We start from the raw sequence: 15,062 nt of genomic DNA, 5'->3' as shown, positions 1-15,062 counted from the left end.
TCAAAATACTGTACTATATGTTAGCAAATTGTCATCATGCTCCAGTTCATGTGACCAGTAACGTATAAAAGCGAATGCTGAATATGCAGCACTCCAAATGCAGATTAAAGGTAAAATCAGATCTTCGAAAGTGGATGTGTACATGCACTGACAATGAAACAATATTGTACTTACTTGTATGTATTAACTGTTATCATTTGCATATTGTTATCATGGGGCTTAAGAAGTAAATTATTGTCAGAGAACATTTGGTGAATAACAGTCAACTGCTTTGAAGAATTTATTTAATCATCTGACAGGACTCTCTACATTTAAGTATGCGAAAAACGGTCAATGAGCTCCAACTCGACCTATGATGCTGGATTGTAAAAAAAAATAAAAAATGGCCAAAAGCAGCAAGAGTAGCTTACATGGCTCCGCATTTCATAGCGCACGCCTAATAATTAAGGAAATTTAAAAGAACTGTAGTAGTTTAAATCATTGCTTTTATAATAAATATATAATAAAGGGCTACATTAAATAGTACTAGTATGTATTTTTCATTGTTTAAATGTACACTAAAATGAAATGTTTTGTTTTTAACTCTTTCTGATAGATGGACACGAGGGGCCTGCTAAATCAGAAGTACATCGACTTTGACAGAAGACCAACCGCAGATCTTTGTTTGTGTGTAAAACCAAGTGTTTGTGTCTCGCTATTTCTAGATCTGTCATCTTGAGTGTGTGAGAAAATACCGAATGTGTTATATATATGTGTGTGTGTGTGTGTGTGTGTGTCTGTGTGTGTGTGTGTAAGATCCACCTTGCTCTTGCTGTCAGGGCTTTGCAGGGTCTTGCTGCCATTGCCTGTTGGAGACTTGGCAACCCCTTTTTTCTCATCCTTTTTCTCAGTCGGCTTCTTTTCCTCTTCTTTCTTATCTTCTTTGTTCGTTTTCTCTGGCTTGTCTGTCTTCTCTGCCTTCTCACTGACCTTGTTGTTTTTCTCAGCATTCATCTTGTCCGTCTTTCCTTCATCTTTGAAAATCTTGTCAGGCTTCAGGTTCTTGTCAGGGCAATTGTCTTTGTTCTGCTGCTCCGCTTTCTCCTTCTTGTCAAAGGCATCCATCTTCTCTGTCTTGCTGGACAAGATGTCTTTCTTCTCCTGCTTGTCCTTGTCAACTTTCACTGAGAGAGTAACAATAACAAAAATTAATGTGAGCCTATTTTCCCCCAATCCCTGAAGACTGAATTCTGACGTAAATAGAAAACCAATTCCCAAAAACTCATCCATCCATCCATTTTCTGTTCCGCTTATCCTCACTAGGGTCACGGCCGTGCTGGAGCCTATCTCAGCTAACTCTGGGCGGGTGGCGGGGTACACCCTGAACTGGTTGCCAGCCAATCACAGGGCACATATAGACAAACAATTATTCACGCTCACATTCACACCTACGGGCAATTTAGAGTCTTCAATAAACCTCGCGTGCATGTTTTTGGAACGTGGGAGCAAACCGGTGAAAACCCACGCAGGTACTAGGAGAACATGCAAACTCCACACAGGCGAGGGAGATGTGCTAACCAGTCGTCCACCATGCCACCCTCCCAATAACCCAAATGTGATTCTTTGAGGTCATTTTATACTGGCCCTGTCAAATAACCGCTAATGGAAGGTGATGGGTAAGGTAATAATCTGTAGGCCACCAATCTACAGTTGCAGTCAGACATTTACATTGACTTATCATAGATACAAATTTTCATTTTAGGCTTTTAAGGCTTTGAACCGTTCTTTTTCTTCAGTAGAATGACCACATATATCTTCAATGATCTTTTCAACAAGAATGGGTGCACAAATTAGAATTTATTTGGGATTTTACTTAATCTACATTGAATCAACCATGGCAAACCTAGGTGAGGGACCAAACAATACACGGCTCAAATGGCCCCCTATGATGAATAAAATAAATGGACTTCAGTTTCCTGCCTAGACGAGGGTCAAAGGGGCATCTGGTTAGGATGACCGCCTATCGCCCTCCTGGTGAGGTTTTCCGGGCACGTCCCACCAGAAGGAAGGATGACCCAGGACACGCTGGAGAGACTAAGTCTCTCGGCTGACAAGGGAACGCCTCAGGTTCCCCACGGAAGAGCTGGACGAAGTGGCTTGGGAGAGGGAAGTCTGGGCTTCCCGGCTTAAGCTGCTGCCCTTGCAATCTGACCTCGCAAAAGAAGAAAATGGATGGATGGATGGATGAATACATTGAATCAAAATTATACATACAGTCTCAAATCCACACCAATATCTGTTAAATGTCCCTTAACAAGACTGAGGTCCTCCTGCAGTTGTGAATTGCGACATATTTTAAAGACTCCAATCAATACAAATGCTGTTAATAACCAACAGATTGTCCGAAACTATAAAAAAATAAAAATAAAATCCCTATACCACTTCTGCTCAACACTAACAAAACTTATAACAGTGACTATTAACTATTTCCGTGACTGGTGCAAATCCGGTGCCGTGCATGGCGTAACTCTACGAGGGGGCGGGTTAGACCGAGTTGTTAAAACCATGTTAGCTCCCATGCACCACAACTTAAACGTGGTATGAGCAGGCCTAAGTTTAGACTGACTTTCTGTGCTCCAAGATTTCACTCTGCCAAGCGCATCTCCAAGGGCACACCCTCCCTGCGCTGACACTGAACAGCTTGGCACAGACTGGTTTGCCAAACAGGCAAACATGCGCAGCGAGCCTTGTGCTGGCCTGAATGTCAAGATGCGTACCATTTGCACTCCGGCGCACATTGCGCAGTCTACAAACTTAAGAGTCCCATGTGTTGAAATGAAAATGTGTGTGCTGCAAAGATTGTACAGAAGTACACACAACTCTGAACACTAACGTGAAACTATAGGAGGACAACAGTCATACTTCATACAGCATTTTTCCATTTCCATTTGTGCTATGCTAATCATGCGTGCTTAGAAGGGCCATGCTTTCTGCTTCTGCTTCTAGTATCATATCTTACATAACAGTGATACCGGACATCTGGTTATGCTCAGTCTTTAATGTCCCACCATTTTCCCAAGTGCTCATCTTTTCCCAATGATTACTGCGCCATCCACTTGCCATTTTATTTTTGTTGTGCTATCCCAATAATGAGGCAGATTATTTGACACCTTCCACAACTCTACCTACCTTCAAAAAAAAAAAAAAAAAAAAAAAAAAGAGAGTTTGTTAGTTTAAAATGTATCTTTCAATTAGGTCAGCCTGGAGCCTAAATCGGAAACAGGCTTTGCTGATGAACATCGATCACTGTTACGTGTGTGGTCAGGCAGTAATTGATCACCTAATTAATGAGCCTTTTTTGGAGTACAATTCCTCTCTTACAACAGATGCCATAAGGCCTTTTGAATTTTTCCTCTGACAAAATGTGCGGTGTACCAACAAATTCGTACAATACACCTTTTCAGCTCTACTAGTGTACTCAGCCCATCGATAGAGAAATTCAGTCTAGAGCCATTTCTCTTTCCAGTTTTTTTCCAAATGACTTACTCGATATACCTTCAAAAAGATTTGGGTGAAAAACAATGGCAGAAATGGTGTGTGTATTTAGTGGAACCGAATTGAAATTTGCTTGAAAACTGATCATCCCTGGACCTTTTTATTTAGTATTTAGATTTTCTTTTTGTTTTACACATGTACCGGTAAGTTTGGATTTTCTCACTCTCTGTATATTAACAAACTAAACTAAAATAAAGCTGCGATTGGCTGTCAACCAGTTCAGGGTGTACCCCGCCTCCTGCCCGATGATAGCTGGGATAGGCTCCAGCACGCCCGCGACCCGCGTGAGGAGAAGCGGCTCAGAAAATGGATGGATGAACTAAAATAGTTTCAGAAAAAAATATGCAGCCTATGTCTTCTTTCTGTTCATATTCCCTTCACACACTCACACAAACGCATGCACAATTTTACTCCGTTGCTGCCAAAAACATGCAGGTAGCTAGTTCTTTGCGCTGTTGTGATGACTTGCTCAGTTGGCGATTGTTGTGTTAACTTTGGGAAACATCTGAAAATGTGTCCTTAAATTTGTGTTGTACTTTGTGGATGCTAACAGGAGGTTCCCTTTGGGGCTGCACAGGCAACATAGGAACGTATAACTGTTCAGTGACTTTCAGGACTCCATAAGTAACAGGAATTTGTTAAGGTGTGGTCATGGGGATTCACGAGAAGTACATCTTTGTAGGCACCATCTAGCGAGGGTAGGTACGTGACGTGTCAAATGGAAAAGATGCATTTAAGCTTTAGAACTGCCTGGGGAATTGGAGCTTCTGTGGACGCTACCACGCTACATATGATTTCACACTTGTTTTTTTTTTTTTTTTTTTTACATTTCCTAACCCAAATTCACATGCAAACCAATGTTCCTTAGTCATGTCTAGAAATCCGATTAAGGCCCAAGTATGTAGAATATTCAGGGAAGGCTATTTAACAACCGGATTATTTTTGGTGAGACTGCAGTGAGGAGCTTGTTAGCGCAAACGCAGATCTAAAAGACAGATACAGTTCCTGCTATCAGTGAAGCTGTGTCTGAAAAATCTTGAAGATCACGTCATTTGAAGGGCTTCATCTAGACACACATACAGTACCTTGTGTGTAGGTGTGTGTGTGTGTGTGAGAGAAAGTGTTTGCCTGCACAGGCACAGCTCAAAATAGCTGCTCTATATTTGAATGAGCGCAGTCAATGTCTAATCAATGTTCTAGCTTTTCGCTGATAATTGCTTGCTCTAAAGAGATCTGGATGCTACAGAATTTTGTATACTCATGAAAAGAGTATTGGAATAGACTACAACAGAGGAAATAAAAATACATACATGGCTTATCTTTGATTAATTTGATATTTTGCTCTGACTTTTATATCACGGAAAAATTCAATTTTTATTTTTATATAATATATGTAGTGCAACCAATACAAAGATGCGGATATAACTGTGAGAGTGAAAAATGACAAGGGATACAGTAATTGAATTACGATATACAGTGGAACCTCAGGTTACGAATTGAATCCATTCTGTTACTCAATTTGCGACCCAGCACGTTTCCCATTTAGGTGAATGAAAATTAATCAGTTTCATCCCACAACAAAGTTATAGTTACCATATTTTTATCGGTGTGCCGTTAAAAACAAATACCAATCGATTTCGAAATCATTGAAAATAGCACAGTGTCTTCGCTAGCAAATCACTGCACAAAATCTTAGTCTTAACTTTTTCAAAAACACTATGCTTTGGGAACCACATTGCATTGTGCGGTGTGGTGGCCATTTTGGGCACGTGAACGCAAACAAAGCTGAAGCCTCGCAAACGGTATCGCCAGGGAGCTCTCGTACCGTGGCCAAAACTGAAACCCGTGGAGTCTTGCACCTCTCTCGATGCGGTTAACACTCGCAGCCCAGGACCGGTTTCCCTGCTTGTCTCTTTCTTCTTTGTTTCGTCGGCAAGATCACACCCGAAAAAAAGATGTTCAAAGCGGCTTGCCAACGTGGAGACCCACGGAGTGTTAGGCACGAATGTGTGATGCATGGAGCCATTGATGTTTACGCGGCGAGAAAAAAAAGCACAAATCAGCCTTCTGTGGCCATGGCAAGACTGTTCTTGAACTGAGCTCATTTTTCTTCAAAAGTTCTGTTCGTAAACCAAATTGTCAACTAGGTGGTTCGTAAATCAGTGAAAGCCCTTCTTTAAAATAATGCACTGGTAAGAAAAAAAACAAAAACAGTACTGTACATACTGTCTCCAGTTATATACAGAAACATTTTTGCATAGTTTCCCCACTTTATTTAAGATCATCAAAAAAATATAAATAGACAAAGATAACTCAACTAAACATAAAATGCTGTTTTTCAATGGTTCGTTTATTTATTAGGAAAAAAAAGACATTCACAGCTACCCGTGTGAAAAGGTAATGGACCTCGTTGTTAAATCATGAATTAACTGTGGCTAATCACATGTTTTGGGTTATTTTTCACTGACCACACCCAAGCCTGATTACCTCCAAACCTGTTCAATCAAGAAATCACTTAAATGGAACCTGTTTGACAAAACAAAGTGAGCAAAAATATCTCAAAAGGGTGCAACAAAATGCCACGATGCAAAGAAATTCAAGAACAGACGAAAAATAAAGTAATTGATCGGTCTGGAAAGGGTTACAAAGCCATTCCCAAAAGCTTTGGACCGCAACGAACCAAGAAAAGAGCCATTATCCTCAAATGGAGAAAACATGAACAGTGGTAAGCCATCCATGACCTTGAAAAAAAATAAAATTAAATTAAAACAATTTGACAATGAAGAGTGGGCCAAAATATTGCTACAGAAAGTCTCATCGCCAGTTACAGAAAACATTTGATTTCAGTTGTTGCCGCTGAGAGTGCCCCAAACAGTTTTTCGTTTTTTAAATAATAATAAATAAATAAAATCACCGTTTAAAAATATTATGTCTACTTGGATCATCTTTGGCTGAGATTTACATTTGTCTGATGATCTTAAACATTTAAGTGGGAACATTTTGCCCAAAAAATTTAATAAATACAAATTTAAGAATTGGGCCAACACTTTTTGAAGGCACTGTATCGTAAAGCTTTCAGTGTGTGTATCTGATTTGATCAGGTACTACTACAGTACCTTGTATGTGTATGTTTACTTATTTTAAAATGTTCAAGCAGTCTAACAACATCGCCTTTTTTAACAATGTAACAATGGCTTCCAATGACTAAATTGGAGGCATGACCACAAGTCTTTTCACAAAGTAACATTGGAATCAGTTTACTTATTAATTAACTCAACCATGACAACCATGCATCAATTAGATATGGTTGAGCAAAACTACACCTTTAATGTAAATTATAAATCAAAACATCACATTAAATATAAGCAGTTTTTAGCATTAGTTTAATTAAAACAAACGTATAGCATCTGGTTGTATTCCCCACCATGTTGTCAGTTTCTAGGCTCTTCTGCAAGTTGAAGTACAGCGGAACCTCAACCGGCAAAAGATTATGCTTTATTATTCATTTAACATTTTATTTTTGTATTTATGGATTCTTTCAATTCTTATTATTTTTAATCCAACCCATTGGCACACTATGCTACGTGTCAACTGTCTCAAACTTTAAGTTGGACATTGATTTTGATCTCTCACCTTGGGCAACTGGAAAACGTGAAGCCCTTTCAAACAGTAAGCCATGCCTTAATCACATCACAGCTGGATTACTCTGAAGAACTTTACTTTGGAGTCAGCCAGTTCAGCCATTCAAAGGTCTCCAGTTCCTCTTAACTGTAACACGTAAGAGGGAGCATATAACTCCTATTCTGGCCTCCTTCCACCAGCTGCCTATGCACTTTAGATTTATTTTAGGGGTCTTAAATATGCTTTTAAATCTCTAAATGGTCTTGCCCCTTACCTCTCTCAGCTGCTCCATGCATACACTCCTGCCCAGTGACCAGCAACCGAAGTTAACACAGAAGCACAAAAGGGACAGAGCTTTTTCCATTTCTGATCCCAACCTATAGAACGACCTTCCGGTGCACATCAGACAAGTCCCCTTGCTGTCCATTTAAAAAACAACAATAATGTCTTAAAACCCTTTATTATTCCTTCTTTTCAACTCAACAGGAGCTTGCCCTTGTTTTAGTGTTGTATTTCTTTGCATCGTTGTTTATTGTTTTATGTTTAAATGTTTAATATTTTAATCCTCAATTTTTTTTTATTGACATACAGTACTTTGTTTCAGCAGTGTTTATAGCATTGTATATATCCATATATAGTATATAGTGTTTATAGCAATGTGCTATAAATAAGGTTGAGTTGAGTTCATGATGGTGATAGTTTAACCCTGGGCAAACTAAGATATATTCATCGACCTGACTGTATCATACAAACAAAATCTTACATTGTGTCGTGACATTCTCTACAGTAGTTTCTCAATGGACATTTTTGTAAGAGCGTGTCGGTGGACATAGATACCTGATGGGGTTGGCACAGAAATTAAAACATTGGTCTCGCAGCTCCCATGATGTCTCCTAGGTGGTGGAGATGATGGTAACCCAGGTGATATCATTAATGGAGATGACAACATCGATGCCATTGCAGCTGAAGCTTCCGTGGCATCTGTCACTGTAAGCGAGCGCCGGACCACCATGTGTGGGTAGGGCACCCTGATCGGTGCTATCTCTGATGAGCCTCGCATACTGTTCAGGAATATTTCAGCATTTAATGTGGGAACAGACAGGTGTGAGCAATCAGACATTGCTCGTCTGACCACACTTCGCTGCGGCAGCTCGTTGGCGTGACAATTTTTTGTCTCACTGTTTACAGTAACACCTGATGCTACTTTCCAGTCTTCAATACAATTTGACTCTTGTGATATTGCATCCTTACTTTCTGTGCCACCTGTGCAAGGTGGAGGGCACAACTTCACCTTTTCAGTATGATTTGAGTTTCCTTTTTCCATCACTCTGCCCTCCCCAATGATATTAGCCTGATTAGATGAGGCAGGGGCTACTGAAAGCCTTGGAAATGAGGCCATGTTGCTTCCCGTTAGGTTAGATATAGACTGAGCAGCAGGTTCTTTATCAGGATTTTTCCCTCTTAAAGGTGAAGAAGATGAAAATAAAGAAGAACAAGGAGTATTTCCCCAATTAGATTTATCTCCTGAAAGTGACCTGGCACTTGCTTCCTCAGACACAGATTCCTGTTTTGGAGGAATAGGTGTGCCCTGTTCTTGTCTAACTTCCTGGTATTGCTGAATGAAAACTCCATCTCTGCTTGGGAGAGACCAGTTCAAGTTCTGCTGTAAAAGGTTTGGTCCAAATTTAACATTTGATCCAGGCATAGGTTCCAATGCGGAGTTGAATAATTTCCCAGGTGAGACAGAAGGAGAAGTTAATGAAGAGGAAGGGGAGGAATAGGGAGAAAGAGGACTGCTGGGAGTGTCTCCTGCACTCCCTAGTGTAACTCCTTCCCTTTGTTTTCCCTCCTTCAGTCTCCCACCTGTTGATTTGTTATCCTCTACCTTCAGCACAGGCAGATTTAGACCCAGGGTCTCTGGTGTAATTCCAGAGGATGTTTTGCCACACCCTAATCTCAATTCGTCTTCAGTTAAAGTCACATCGAAAGGGGTGGTAGCAACCTTTCCTTCGGGTGCCATCTGGCCTGGATCATGCAAGCCACTATGGTGTGCAGAGGACAATGTCAAGGGTGACAGTGGAGAGGAGGCCAGGACAGCAGGGATGTTGGCAGCTGAGAGGGTAATTACAGGTGTCTGTGGCTGCTGTTGATGCCCACCCGATGGTTGTCTGCACCCGTTGTTACCAGCAATAATGCCAGGCTGCTGCCACTGTGAGCCAGATAAAAAGGACATTTTCCTCTTGGCGTCCCCGTCCTTTTCTCGAGCAGTTTTGTTGTTTAACTCCTTAGTCTTTTCTGTTGTTTGAGTCCTTCTTCGTCTTTGTCTTCTTCTTGCTTTTTAGTATCCACTTAGCGTCATTAGGATCTTGTCCAGTAGGGTGAAATGCTCTAATTGTTAGAGCTTAAAGAAAGAAGGGAAAAAAAACATCCTTTTTAAAGTGATGCCTTGAATTGGTTTGTGTGCGCGATTGTGCCAAAGGGTGAGGAGTGCGTGCATGCAATGTGTATTTGCATGTCTTAACAAGTGAGGCAGGAGGAGTCAGATAAGAGCGAATGTGTGTCTGGTTGTCTTGCCTCCTTTCTGAGCACTGCACAGATCAGCTGTGGGGATAAATTACACCTTGCTCTCTCGCTCTCTCTCTTTCCTGACATCACACGATCACATGACAACCAGGAATATTCCCTCATTCGCTGGCACTAAATTTCATCTAGTCCCTAGTGACAAACATGCTCAAGCATATGCAAGACCACACAGTTCCATACACTCACATGCATTTAATAAACAGCCATGCTCACATACAGAACAATGGCTGTCACGGTTTTTCAGCTGGCATATGACAACCGCCTTTCACATAAACGTGGAGAGATTTGCACAAGAACACTGAAGACTGCAATTACCCTGACTAGTCTGATGAGGTCGTGCCCCCTCTTGATTGGCAACATGGGGGGAAAAAAGAACATAATATATATGTATTTAAACCATGTTGATTTGCTCGTCTTAAAATGTATTTTATTCGCATTTATTTACAAAGTTGACTACATTAACACTGATCCACTCCACAAAATTATATAATGGTGGTGGTAAAATTCTGCTTCCTGAAGATATATACATATACCCTGATTGCTCGTGTATAATGCGCACTCCCAAAGTTGACCTCAAAATTCTGGACAACCCTTCAACGCATTTATACAATGTATGATTATGCTTCTGCCCATATGATCAAAACATGAAGTATTATCTGTATTTTGTTAGTTTTTTCAAAGAATTATTATGAAGCACTTTATTTGAACACATAATATAATACTACGTCTTTCGGCTGGCCTGGGAACGCTTCTGGATCCCCCGGAAGAGCTGGATGAAGTGGCTGGGGAGAGGGAAGTCTGGGCGTCCCTGCGAAAGCTACTGCCCCCATGACCCGACCTCGGATAAGCGGTAGAAAATGTATGGATGGATAATACTTGCTTTTTATTTACTTGCTCTTATTTTGAAATTCACAGCCCTACTTTTATTTAGTAAAGGAGGAAACACAAAGTTATGCTCATATGTTTGATTACCCAGGCAGAATTTATAAGATGTGAACAATTCTTTTAAGAAAACATGAAGGACCAGGCGAAACACATTTACTTTTATTTTAATGGGATTCAAATTAAACTGTCAAGCATTTCAGAAAAGCCTTATCATTAAACAAAACATAACCATAAAGAAATTAATGATGGTTGTTGTTCAGTCATCAGTCGTATTTAATAAAAATAAAAAAATAAATAATAATAATGTTTCACAAATTCTGCCTGGGTATGTAAACTTATGAGCACAATTGTACATATGTGCAGTCATATGTACCCCTGTCATATTGAAATGAAAGTGTAGTCTACACCTTTTTCATAACCTCTAGGTGACATACTAGAATGAAAGTGTAAAATGTTTTCATAACCTCTAAGGGGCGGTGGGATCGTGGAATGAAAGTGTACAGCTTTTTCATAACTTCTTGATGGTGGCATACATTTATAAAATGTGAAAGTATTTTTCATTCTCTCCTATGCCCATGTATAATGCGCACGAATGACCTTTTACAATTTTGGGGGGTAAAAAATGCGCACTATACACGAGAAATTACGGTAATAAATGCATATACTGATTCCAATTGTTTGCAAATTACAACTTTACACTAATGCAAGGTTCAGGTGACACAGCCAATCTGGATATGAGCCAAGGCAGTGTACACAAATTTGTAGAAACATAACGTGTGGAAATTTAATATAAATCCAATATCTGCTAATGCAACTGCAGAGTAAAATGTTAGCTCGAATATAATCTACCATTGAAAGTCATAAGTCATCAAATGCTGCAATTGTTGATAAACACACACACACACACACACGACCACCCAAACAACACAAGCTGAAAATCAGAGTGTGTAGCTGGCATGAGGGTGCGTAAATGACAGTTTAGACTTGACCGGAAAATTCACGCAGCTGTGCACCCTTACTGTATATAAAGGGAAGTGTATCGTTTGTTGCTCCCCCAACCTGCCTAAACAGGACACTTCTTTATGAACAGGGAGAATTTATGGGGTATCTTTTTTTGTAATACTCCCCATGGGAATACTGCGGTGACATGCTACGACTTGATTGGGGGAAAAAATTCATTGCCAACTATACAGACCTATACATACTGTATATTAGAATTATTACTATATAATTGAGTCATACCCGGAAAATTCACGCAGCTGTGCACCCTTACTGTATATAAAGGGAAGTGTATCGTTTGTTGCTCCCCCAACCTGCCTAAACAGGACACTTCTTTATGAACAGGGAGAATTTATGGGGTAACTTTTTTTGTAATACTCCCCATGGGAATACTGCGGTGACATGCTACGACTTGATTGGGGGAAAAAATTATATACAGACCTATACATACTGTATATTAGAATTATTACTATATAATTGAGTCATACCCGTCTTAATCCATGCTGGGTGATGTACTGACTGGTGTCCAAAGAGACTGTGTCTTAGTGTTCTCCCCTCTCCTCTCTCTCTGCACTTTTTCACATTGAGGTTCTGCTAATCTGCTGGTACGTTGTCGTCTCAAAAGTTGGTGTGCAAATTTCACTACATTACTTAATATCTCCTAAATTTTCCAATTGTCTTAACTACTGAAGTTTGACTTGTCAGTCGAGAGCTAGTGTTTACATACACAACCCTCGTACCACGGAGCTGAGATCACATCCAGCTGTCACTGATGGACGGCCAGTTTAGGACGCTAGGATGCTGTGCCCCATTTTGGTCCTATTGATTGCATTGAAGAGGAGCTACTGCACATGTCAAAACTTTGAAGGAGAGTGCGAAATACAGTGTATACTCTACCCAAACCGGAATGCGTAAAAAAAAATAAAAATCATACAAAACAAGCAAAGAGCTAAACAACTTTCCTCATCATTAACTATATTCAATTATCCTGCTCATCTAAAAATATATGTACATAGAGTGGGTACGGAAAGTTTTCAGACCCCCTTAAATTTTTCACTCTGTTATATTACAGCCATTTGTTAAAATATACATGTTCTCCCCGTGCCTGCGTGGGTCTTCTCCGGGCAATCCGGTTTCCTCCCACATCCCAAAAACGTGCGTGCTAGCTTGATTGAAGACTCTAAATTGCCCATAGGTGTGAATGTGCGTGCGAATGGTTGTTTGTTTGTATGTGCCCTGCGATTGGCTGGCAACCAGTTCAGGGTGTAGCCCACCTCCTGCCCGATGATAGCTGGGATAGGCTCCAGCACGCCCGCGACCCGCGTGAGGAGAAGCAGCTCAGAAAATGGATGGATATATCCAGAATTTGAGTGGTAATATGGAAATTGTGCAACTTACATAGTTGCTATGAAGTTGTTTATGTCTTGAGCATTTACACTTTTCTCTTTACTGTTATGCAAGATGACTATTTCAGTGGGCCACCACCATTTGCCCTGTCAATGGGTTCTGTCAACAAAGTCTTTGCATTGGACTACCATGAAATTTGTGTATTTATTTCTTGAATGGCGGCACGGTGAACGACTGGTTAGCACATCTGCCTCACAGTTCTGGGGACCGGGGTTCAAATCCCTGCCCCGCCTGTGTGGAGTTTGCATGTTCTCCCCGTGCCTGCGTGGGTTTTCTCCGGTTTCCTCCCACTTCCCCAAAACTTGTGTGATAGGTTGAAGACTCTAAATTGCCCGTAGGTGTGAATGTGAGTGCAAATGCTTGTTTGTTTCTATGTGCCCTGCGATTAGCTGGCGACCGGTTCAGGGTGTACCTCGCCTCCCGCCCGAAGATAGCCGGGATAGGCTCCAGCATGCCCACGACCCTCGTGAGGATAAGCAGTACAGAAAATGGATGGATATTTCTTGATTGTCCTTACTATTCTGGCCCAAAATTTTAAATCATCAATAAGTTTTTGAAGATAGGAATTCAAGCATGGCTTGTTTAAGCATAGGGGATATTAACCAATATTAAAAAAAAAAAAATGCTAAATTGGAAAATATTTTTTTTTTATAAGTGTCTTTACCGTTATTATTCGAATTATATGAAAAAGACCTACATGGTAAAGCATGTTTCTGTAATGGGTATAAATGTTTGTTCAATGTGCCCCATTTCAACTTTGAGCATTGTTTTTTCAGATTAGGTTTTTTTTTTTTTTTTTTTAACCACAGACAGACGGAGGTCATTGTAAATGGTCTTTTGAAGGTCAGATATTTCTGAGCGGCTGGAGACATGGAAGCCAAAAGGAGGCAGAGGATGCTACAGCTGCCTGCCTGGCTGCCTGCGGTGCTGGGAAAAGAGACAAAAAGGGTGGAGGGGGCTGTAGGAGGGGTAGTGTTGGGGATCTTGTCACAGCGTGTCTATTTTTAATCTTCAACCTCACTGACTGTCACACCCAGTCCACTCCTTCTCTATTCCTCCATCCCTCACTTGCACAGTGGCTTAGTTGCTATGGCAACCACCTCCCACGTCTCCCCGACAACGCCTTCCCCTCTCCACCAACGCCCTCGATTGCCCACCCCACCCCTGCAGTGCAGATGCAGTGATTATTGCGTTGTGACAGAGACACAGAGAATCTGGGCGGCCAACGGAAGACGTCGTGTGGTTGTAGGAGACAGAAAGGGGCAAAACGTGAGATACAGGGTAAAATAAATCAAACTGGAGGAAGGACTGCCAAGATTTATTTTATAAAAAAAATAAAAAATAAAATGTGAATTTTGACAAAAAAAAATTTCCTGATCCAGTAGAATAAATTTGGTCAGATTCTCATGCATTTCGAGGAGAAAATAAGAAATTAAATATAAAGTTGTGAAAAAATACCGAACAACAATGAAATGAACTTGCAATACAATACAAAATTATTGCTGCCTCTGTAAAACTAAAGCATCACAATAGTTTGCCAACAAACAAGTTTAACATATTTACATAAGTTAGTACAAAAATACTAAACTTTTCCTGTCATTAATGAAAACCTCATTTGTGTAACTTCTCCCCCCCCCCCCCCCCCCCTCCCAGAGGTAAGCCAGGTAAGCCATGTGTCTCTTAATTGTTCTTTAACTGATTGAGAGCAGACACAGCCCCGTTTCAGCTAAATCCTTTATTGTCAAGCCTCCCCGCAAAACATATTCAAAATCAAACGGTGTCGGAACCTGGTTCATTAAATCAAAGTAATTACATCAGCTCCAGTCAGACATTTGCACAACCACTCATCTAGTCCTATTGGTTAGTTGTTGCATGTCCTCACCGGGTGTCCACAAATAACAACGCAACTCCTTTGTAACGGTTTTTACCTCTATTCCTCTAGTCTGTTCTGTTACTTCTGTATGTCCTCTCAAACCTTTTCCTGTCCTGCTAAACTTTGAATAAACCTCACCAAAAAAAAAACACGGAGTATT

The 15,062-nt window shown here is 40.6% G+C and overlaps 1 protein-coding gene across 1 annotated transcript in view; it reads right to left on the bottom strand.

The window, feature by feature from the left end:
* The window catches only part of LOC133488908 (microtubule-associated protein 4-like), a 68,844-nt gene that overhangs the window by 20,882 nt on the left and 32,900 nt on the right, over positions 1 to 15,062 (bottom strand). Inside the window, 1 exon segment of the mRNA XM_061797429.1 lies at positions 802 to 1,163. Coding sequence (XP_061653413.1) covers positions 802 to 1,163 — 362 coding nt within the window.

The sequence above is a fragment of the Phyllopteryx taeniolatus genome, chromosome 14 (assembly GCF_024500385.1).
Source record: "Phyllopteryx taeniolatus isolate TA_2022b chromosome 14, UOR_Ptae_1.2, whole genome shotgun sequence".
In the NCBI taxonomy this organism is placed as follows: Eukaryota; Metazoa; Chordata; class Actinopteri; order Syngnathiformes; family Syngnathidae; genus Phyllopteryx; species Phyllopteryx taeniolatus.
Note: the sequence above shows the minus strand (reverse complement) of the source record. Positions and strands in the feature narration are given on the sequence as shown.